This window comes from Pteropus alecto, unplaced genomic scaffold (assembly GCF_000325575.1).
Source record: "Pteropus alecto unplaced genomic scaffold, ASM32557v1 scaffold105, whole genome shotgun sequence".
Classification (NCBI taxonomy): Eukaryota; Metazoa; Chordata; class Mammalia; order Chiroptera; family Pteropodidae; genus Pteropus; species Pteropus alecto.
Window position 1 is genome coordinate 1,311,412 of NW_006436294.1, and position 9,384 is coordinate 1,320,795.

Sequence of the window (9,384 nt, forward strand, 5' to 3'; positions counted from 1 at the left end):
CCTCATTGGTATGCAAGGTGTTTTTGTCGAGAAAATTATTTGCTTGCTTCAGAAAGCAATTAATCAATCACTGGACTGTTTTACAGAAAGGGGCGGTGATCCGAGAAATAAACACTACTTTCCCTGCTTACCAAACTAAAATCCAAACCAACCAACCAAACAGATAAACAGCACAGCTCGTCAATAATTTCTCCCTGTACTGGTCCAATCATGATTAAAAGGAAGAATAGCAGATAAATGTGTATCCTAGAAGAGATTAGCAGTACCATTTATATAGTGTAAAGTCATGCAAACCATGCTTAAAAGGAAGCAGCTTCGTTGTGGTGACATGGGGAGGAAAAGGCCATGACAAGCCCCTGCCTGGCTGGGGGGCCACCACGCACATGCATGCATTTGATGCAGCCACTGGTGACGTCACTGGTAAGTGTCGGGTGTGAGAGCAAGTGAGCTATACAAGTCTGTCTACATTACAAGGAGGAGTCAGCCCATGACCCCTTTTAAATGGGCTTGTTGGAAGGGGTCCATATCGAATCAGAGATCCCGTCGCCTGTGGATGACAGAGGCATGGAGCCGCTGGGCGTGAAGGGGTCCGTGTCCGTGTCTGTCTCACCCTCGGCGAGGTACCGTTTCTCCCTCATCCAGCTCGGGCCCCCACCCGGGCCAAACACATCGTCTCTGTCTTGGGAGATGCTGAAGCCACTCGGAGACCGCTCCAGTTCCTCGTGGTTGACCGACATCAGGGACAGGGGTGTGTCACTGTCCCTCGTGATGCTGCGTCTCTGCCGTGGGGAGACCCAATCCGAGCCGGGCAGTTCCGCCTGGGACTGGTAGCTCACTCGGGAGTCGAGAAGAGTCAAGATAGGCAGGACGGTGGGCCTTTCCAGAAACACTGCTGTGGAGGCGGGAAGGGTCGCCTGGACCTTTCCAGAACTGGATCCGCCTTGGGGCGGCGTCACCGGGTCGTGGGCAAAGAACCCGTAGGGGCCGAATTTGTCAATGGACACCTGCTGGAAGCCGTAGGGGGCGCCAGAGGGGCCTGTCTCGGAATAGTTGCAAATGATGGTTTTCAAGTCCTCCTTCTTCTCCAGCCCGGCCGGCGAGGAGGCCCCCTTGGCCGGGTAGCACTCCGTGATGTGCAGCTGCATCCGTTCCATGTGCTGGATGTGCATGTCCACCAGGAAATCCAGTTTCTTCCCCATGTCGTGCACCTGGAAAACACAAGCAGGCAGGAGTCACCGCATTCTCCGGGGGTGGGGCGCTTGTCCCTTGTCAGGAGGAAATACTACGGCATTTGCTTTTCAGACGGGAAGAGGGTTCTTACATGTCCTCGTAGTAACAACGGCCTATTATTTTGTGCCTCCTAATTTCGAACCCTGAACATGTATTAGTGTGAATTTAGAAACCACCTAGGTAACCCGGGCCAAGGCTGGAAGCAGAGAGAGTCTGAGGAGGAACGTCATAGGGCTTCTTTTTTCCCCAAGGAGGAGGTGGCCTGCTGCTGGCTGTTTGGGTTAAGGCGCAGCAGTTCTAGATTTGCATACGTCCTCTGGAATTTCACAGGAGCCCGTGGCTGGTTGGTGTTCATTTTTCCTACGTGACGATATAAGCCCCAAAGATACAGGCTGCGGTCGGCAGAAACTGAGCTTCTCAGAACTGGACATCCTGCCAGGGGCCTTGGAGGCCAGTGGCAGCTACATTGAGATAGACTGCAGTGTACGCCCACCTGCCAAACTGGGAACTTGTTTAATATTTGTGAGCGCATACACACGAGTGTGCATGCATGTGTGATGTTCTCTTCTCAAGAAGCCACACTCACCAGGAAGCACTATGGGCAGGCGTGTCATCCCCTCTTGCAGATGACGACACGAAGCATAGAACTAGGTAATGGCCGAGCTCATACCCAAGCCTTACGGGTAACTACTGGTTACATAGCTGTCGGTATCTGACTCTCTTTTATGGACCTTAACGATGCTACCTCATTTCATTTTCCCAACGGCCCTATGAGGTGAATATTATGATTCTCTATTTTGCAGATGAGGAAACAGGGGCCCCAAGAGATAAAGTAGCTTGTCAAAAGTCACGGAACTAGAACATGGGAGAGCTGAGATATTTTGAAAAATATGAATTAAAATTAAAAAAATGAAAAATGATATTCTTGACATGCTCGAAGAGAGTAATCATTCAAATGTTCCCTCTCTTCTTCTGCACGGATCCGATTTTGGGTTATGAATAAAATAAAAGGATTGATGGGAACCCTCAAGGAAAATGACAGTGCCATTTATCCAGAATTCCGTTCGGCAAACGACGTTAGAACACACGCTTTCTTTACTGCGGAAATGAGAGGTGAGCGACGAGGGGCACCGTGACGGGATGGCCCCCAGGCCTTGTCACACGGGCACACGCTGACCTGGACTTGGAGGGAGGGAAGGCTAAGGGCACAGGGGAGGGGGGAAGGGAACCAGTATTTCTTAAGGCATGAAGCGCATGAGAACAGCAGGTGGCATTCGCTGACTGTTCACTGCGTGCCGGCTGCTCTTGCAGGCAATTCACGCATGTCGACTCCTGTGGTTTTCACGGCAACCTTACGAGGCACGACATCTCCATTTATAGATGAGAACACCGAGGCTCAGGACGATTCAGGACCTTGCATATGGTCACCAAGCCAGCGAGTGCTACATCAGGCATTGAATGTCCATATCCTTTTCCGAATGGCAGATACTCACGTTATGTTATCACCCTATGAGAAACCAAATGCCGTTTGAAAGTAAATTTTATATACTTGTTTATTGGCGAGGGAAAGGAAAGACCGACCTGTCTTTCGACTTTCACGAACTTCCCCATCATGCTTTGGTCTTCGGTTTCCGATGTGGATGCTCTGGCTACGAATGGTTCATTCCTAGAAAAGAACCAACAGTTCATTAAGAGCGTGTCACCTAATTTTGCTTCGCAAGGTCGCTTTGGCTCGACGGGCCACGGTCCCTGGAGCCATCACTCACACTCATGCTTGTGCAGTCTGGAAGAGGCCAATTCTGAAGCTACGTTTGGGTGAGAAAAGGCCAAAATTTCCCTGATACAAAATTTCCCTGATGGCGTGTCTCATACTGACCTTCAGGGCAGGAAAACGTGAAGCCAAATATTAAGCTGCTTTGGGAGGCTCTGTGTGGACCTCGATAAAGCCCCTAACTGTGCCTAGAGGGTTTGATTCCTTTAAATGACATCGCTTGGGCTTCAGTCTCAGACTCCTGGTTGAGAGCTTCTGCTCTGAGGGTGTGAGGTGGGGCGTGTGGAAGGGGTCGTCTGATCTCTGAAATTCTATGCAGTGGGTATCAACAGTTTGTCGTTCCATTTTGCTAATAGTGGAAAACAGATGCCGAATCCAGAAAACGCTGTGGAAGGTCCGCCAGCGAGACTGGGACCGACAAGTGTGCTGCGTTTGCCCTTTGGCTATGCATCGTCATGTCTGCCCGAACTCCAGTTAGTTCCAATATTGTTATGTTCTATGTAGAAGAACCTTCCAGGGGAGTCTAGCCAGTGCTCAGAACCACTAATGTCAGCCACTTTCTAGGTAGTTAATTTTCTCTCACGGGCCATCGGCTCCTGCTTAGCCCTGGTCCGTCTTTGGATGAGCAGCCTTGAATTAAAGCAATGTCAAAAACTGCTAAATCCAGCCCACTAGCTTCTTCCTTATCCCACACGAGGTTTAAAAACAATTAAGCCATCTCAAAAATGGGAATTTCACATAAAATCTGTATATTCAGCTTTTTAAAAAAAAAATTAGACTATCTGGAAACAGAGGATCTTCATTCCTAAAATTAGCAATAGCAGAACAGAGTGACAATTACCACCTTGGGTGGGGCACACGCCACCCAGGTCCCCAGGGTCCACCACGCCCTATCGTTATCTCCCAGGCTGACGCTGAAGATCAGACACCTATGTCATCTCGCTCAGGCTCTCGTTTTCTCTGTAATAAGGAGCCTCATTATTAGACGGTACATAATATCCTTATGCCTGACTCCCTTTGACTAGTTTGTGTTATCTGCCTTGACAACATTTGGGAATAAAGAAATGTAAATTCAGGTAGTGGACTTTCTTTGTTCATTGGGACCTTCAGAAGAAAAATGTTCAAAGTTTTTTTTTTTTTTTTTGAAGTGGGGAGCATTACGCTCTGCTGTTATAATGTTTGGGGGCCCCGACATCTGATTTCCTTCTCCAGGTTTGTCTGGAAGAGGAATCAATCAATTATGGTGACTATGTGAGAAAAGCCAAAACAGCCGGCCAGGAAGGCCTTGGGCTCCGCCGACACAAAGTATTCTTCGGTTCCAGTAAAACTCACAAAACTTCTCTGGTTTTGTAGAAAGGAAACCATTATTTCCATTTGCAATAAGCATAAAAAAATGTGTCAGCCAGACGGTCTGCGTAGAGGGGCGGTCAGTCTTTTGCACAGAAACCATTCAAATGGCCACAAACCAGAATAGGCTTCAGACTCTTTCCGTCTATTTTATTTGGGGGACTGGAAACCTCACCCGACCATAAAGGGTCCACAGTGAGACTTGGGGGCAGGGACACTCCACGGGCCGTGGCACCACACAGCCTGTCAGTCAATGTCCGCCAGCCCCACCTGGGAGATTGCTGAGATGGGTAGGTGAATGAGGCTGCCCCTTTCTGAGACTTCTTATGTTTTGGGGTGGATGGCGGTCCGGGGGTGAAAATCATATCTATTCTGGAAGAGAACACACAAAGAGGGAGATGAGATTACAAAGAGCTTTACACGTACACGGAGGGGAGCAGCTCGTTTTGCACCCCGTTCTTCAAGAGTGGGTTTGGAATGCATGAGAGACGGGAATAGAGCCAGACGGACAGGGAGGAAGTAAAAAAGAAACCGTATCATCCCCGTAAATTACATCCCATCTTTTTCCTTTGGTCTAGGGGTACCAAGGGGCATTTCTCAGGGGAGAAAGAGGCAGCCGAGCCACGGAGATGGGGTGAGGGTCGCGCCTCCGTACTTCTTGTAGGAAACGTCTCGTGTGCTGCCAACCTATCTGCTCTCCCAGCTCTTTTATTCCTCCCAGAAACATCTAGTTAGGCGGTTAAAGCCTCGAGTTAAAGCCTGCTAAGCCCTAGGCTGAGCTCTTAGCTGTGCCGATCTTTGCCGCTCTGCAGGCTTCTCTGGCCATCAGAGGCTTGGTTAGACCTGACGCTAGCTCCCACTCTGCTTCCTCCACTGCACAAGGCCTAGCTACCCCTCCCTGCGGCTCTGAGCACAACAGGGACAAATGCTGCCACCGAGCTGCAGGGCGGGGGCGGGGCATGGGAGCAGCCTCGAAGGCTTAGCGTGGCCTGGGACCACTCAGACCATGCTCCCAGAAGTAGCCACGGATCACCCGGTCTCCGCAAACCCGGCTGCTCCTCCCCTGACACCACCATGTACGTACGAGCCGGCCACTGCTTCCTCTCTGGCCTACTCTAACACCCCTGTAGTTGATGACATGCTATTAGCCATCCAGGCAGTCAGCCTGCAGCCGTGACTCGTGGAAACACACTTGCCAGGTACGTACAAAAACGATGATAGTTTAAAGGTTCGCTCTATGTTAAGATGGGCCGATATTTTGGAGTTGTGTGTGTCCCAGACATCACGTACCCTCGGTCTCTCAGAGCCACATTTGCATAAATAACAGCACGCTAGGCTCAGAACTCGTTCGCACATCCATTCGCTAAGCAGGCATCGGGCATCGGCTATGTGCCTGCCACTATGCAAAGCGGCCGCAGTTAATATTCCAGTTACTGATAAAGCAAGGTCACAAACAAGCATTCCTACAACCCAACAGCGTCGTGAACTTCCGGCTCGTTGAATGTGGTGGTCCTAGTAACTCTGCAGGACACCCCAGGGGGGAAATAGTATTCAGCTGAGGAGACAGAGGTCTAGCGAGGACCCGACTCATGTCCATTTGAAATTTCACACAGGTCAGAGAATGAGCTTCAAATGGGACTTTGGTTTTCTGATGTCAGTTCCATGACCCCTGACAGCATATTTTTCTTTATTTTTTAATGGTTTTTCTTTAAAAAATATTCCAATTCATTAAAAATTCAATACATTTAGGAAGTAAAAAAAAAAAAATCATACATGGACTCGTCATCTCGGTAGACCCACGATCATCTTTTGGGGGTAGTCTTACTCCTTTTCTCTAGGCCCCCCATATGGGAGAGTGTGTGTGTGTTGTGTGTAATTCCAAGGAAACGTACGTGCGTATGTTTTTGTGAACATATTGCACATATATATTAGTTAATATCATCACGAGATCTAGGCAGAGTATCCGTATATATAAATACGATCACATATACACGTGTACATGCATACGTCTGCATGTATTATTAATAATCTTTTTGCGTCACAGATTGTATAATTTTGTATCTCATGAGATACCTTTTCTAAATGCCATTTGATAGCTACGTAACGTTTTAATGAGCGCAGGTACCGTTCTCTTCCTGCTCGCTGTTGTATCACCCAGGAGGTGAGAGAGAACAGTTCTGTAAGCTGACTTGGTTTGACTGCCCACCCACTTACCCGCTGGGTAATTCCGGGGTGAGCCCTTTGCCCTTGAGCTTTGGTTTTCTCATTGGTAAAATGGCAGCTGTCACGTGCTATCTCACGGGGTTATAAGGGATTAGACACATATGGGTCGAGCTCCCAGGTGGTCGACAAAAATGGTGGCAATTATTAGTTGGGCATTGATGCCGTTTCCATATTTTTGCTATTACACATAACAATTGGTGAACATTTTTGTAATGTGGTGAAAAATTTATATTTAGAATTAGCCAGCTGGACCCAGCTTAGATGATTACAATTTCGCTGGCAACAGCCAAAGCATCATAGTCAGGGGCCAGTGGGACATATGCCTTCTCGCCATGAGGCCTGATCGGCGTGTTGACCTTGGCCGTGTCAATGTCACAGACCTTCCTCCCAGCCTGTTGGATCTGGAGCTGGTTGGCCTTGACATCTATAATGTCTGACGAACATATCTGTTCTTAAAAATCTCTCCTCTGCAGTGTGGATCGTTTCTGAACGCTTTTCGCCCTCGGCTGTAAGGTTCGCCTGGCTTCGATTCCTTAGTGATCAGAGGGGCAGCGTTCCCCCAGGTGCGACGGCCTTACCTCGTCTGCAGATGCTTTACCCTGGAGAGCATGTCCAGGTGCCCTGCAGAATACTGCTCAACCACATCCTTCACGTCGTAAGGCCTCAAAGTCTCCTTGAACTTTTTTTTATAGAGACGGAACTGTAGAATTCTGTTAGGTAGAGACATTTGCAGATTATAGTCTCATCTGATACAGACCAAAAAAAAAAAAAAAAAATCCTATAATCAATCACCTTGTTAAAAATGCTAACTAAAAAAGAACTAGATGGATGAAGATAGAGGAAAAGCTATTTTGGGTAAGAACCTATAAAGGAAGAAAAATCCAAGTCGATACATCCACTTTCCCAGTTTCTTTTCAGACAGGTGGTGGCCAAAGACACACAAAAAAGCATGACAGTTGCAAATATGTCAGAAGCCTGTGGGAGCATTTTTATAACAGGAGAGAGAGTCACCCATGATGACTTGCTAATGTAGGAAACGTTTTTCTTTAGGTAGCACTCCTGACACACTCTTTGGCCCTGACTCAGGGGCTCTTTGAGAGGCCACCCACCCACCTCCCCAAAGCCAAGAGCACTTAACAAACCCATGTCCTGTGGCATTGAGCTGGGGGGCCCGGGGAGGCCCACGGGTTGCGGGGAGGCCTTACCTGACAGCTCGGATGGCAGCCTTCAGGGTGGGGATCATGTCTTCGATGAGGAAGTCATTCCCGTAGCCCCTGTCTTCCGCCATGGGCTCCCCAGTCCCGGCATCTGGGAGGGAGACACACACATCAACGGCAGCCATAGCACGTGCAGAGGCTCAGGGACCTCGTTCAGTCACAGCCGTCCCAGCTCAACTTCCAGAAACTTCATTCCACTTCCGCAAGCCCCTAAGTGCTCCTCAGCTGTGAAGTCATTCAGCCTTTCTTAGCGCCCTCCTTCTGTTACCCAGATGTCTGCGTCAGAGGTGCCCGCGCTGCATGGCTGTTGGCTGGGGGAGGCAGCTACGAGGGAAGTGACGTGAGTTCCAGGTTCCAGAGTGGCCCCTTGGGGGCAGCCCATGCGGGCGTCAGTCAGACAGACCTGAGTTCAGATTCTTGCTCTGTCAGCCATTATCCTTGTGACATTGAGGAGGGGTCATTTGCTGAGCCCTGCTCATCCCCAGATCTCTGTGCACTTGACCCCTCGTCATCCTTCAAGTTGACCTCTATATAATGCACGCATCAGGGCCACCCTTAGGACCTATGGGGATGTGTCCTAAGGGTGTCACAACTGTGGTGATTACGGCCTGGGAGCCGTACCTTGGGAGTCCCTGCCCTCTTAGCCGTGGGGAGCTGTCACAGATGTCTGCAGAGCAGGGTACGTGATGAACAAGACAAACCAGAGGAGGAGGGCAGGGAACGGGCTGCTTTGCAGACTGGAAAGGTCTTCAGTGGGGGAGGGAGGAAGGGAGGGAAAAGCAGAAGGCTTGGGGGAGTGGAGTGGGGGGCTCAGGGCCGGGGAAGGAAGGCCTTACCTTCAGAGCTCTGCCAGAAAGCGTAGGCTTTCATGCGGAAGGCGGTGCGGAAGCGTTCTTTACTGTTTAAGCCAACAGGCTTTGGTTCTTTAGAGGGACTTTCTTCTATGGCATCTACATTCAGAGGGGTAAATAGCTTTCCTTTAGTATTGCTACCACGAGGATTAGAAAGGCGAACCCGATCCAAGAGACCCAGCTTTTGGCTACAAAATAAGCAAAAGTGAACAATTTTCCTTCTTGAGTGCAGGCTTTCATAACTCCCCGTCCCTCTCCATCAAGACTCACGCATTCTCCTCCACGCGTGAAGGGGACCAGCGCACCCTCAACGCTAAATCTGATGTAGCAGCTCAGGTTGGGCGGGGCCTGGTGCCCATCCTAGCTCGACAGTTTGCTAGCTAGGACACCTCGGGGACATTTCTTAACTTGTCTGGACTTCGGTTTCCTCCTATGCTCCAGCGGAGCGTTTACATGAGCCAGGCAGTTCATGCCTGGCTCGCAGTGGGCTGCAGCGAAGCTTCGTTCAGTAACTTCCTTTGTACCACTCCGTGGTGCCCAGAGAGCAACTTACACAGCAAAAGCCTGATCGAGAATTAAATGACAGAAATCACATAAAGCAGGTACCCTAACTTGGTCTCCACGGACACCCCCACCAATAGAATTTAGGGGGCGTCCATGAGCTCGGATGGGAAAAACATTGTTCTTTTAATTTCCTAACCTCTCACTGAAATGTAGCATGTCTTTCTATTATGGATGCAAGTGA

At 49.4% G+C, this 9,384-nt stretch overlaps 1 protein-coding gene across 1 annotated transcript in view; it reads right to left on the bottom strand.

Moving 5' to 3' along the window:
* Positions 1-497: 497 nt before the first annotated feature.
* The window catches only part of KCNQ3 (potassium voltage-gated channel subfamily Q member 3), a gene marked incomplete at its 5' end in the record, with an annotated part of 221,503 nt that continues 212,616 nt past the window's right edge, over positions 498-9,384 (bottom strand). The window contains 6 exons of the mRNA XM_006913015.2: positions 498-1,208; positions 2,812-2,896; positions 4,619-4,720; positions 7,150-7,281; positions 7,777-7,879; positions 8,625-8,827. Coding sequence (XP_006913077.2) covers positions 498-1,208; positions 2,812-2,896; positions 4,619-4,720; positions 7,150-7,281; positions 7,777-7,879; positions 8,625-8,827 — 1,336 coding nt within the window. The remainder of the gene's footprint in view (positions 1,209-2,811; positions 2,897-4,618; positions 4,721-7,149; positions 7,282-7,776; positions 7,880-8,624; positions 8,828-9,384) is intronic.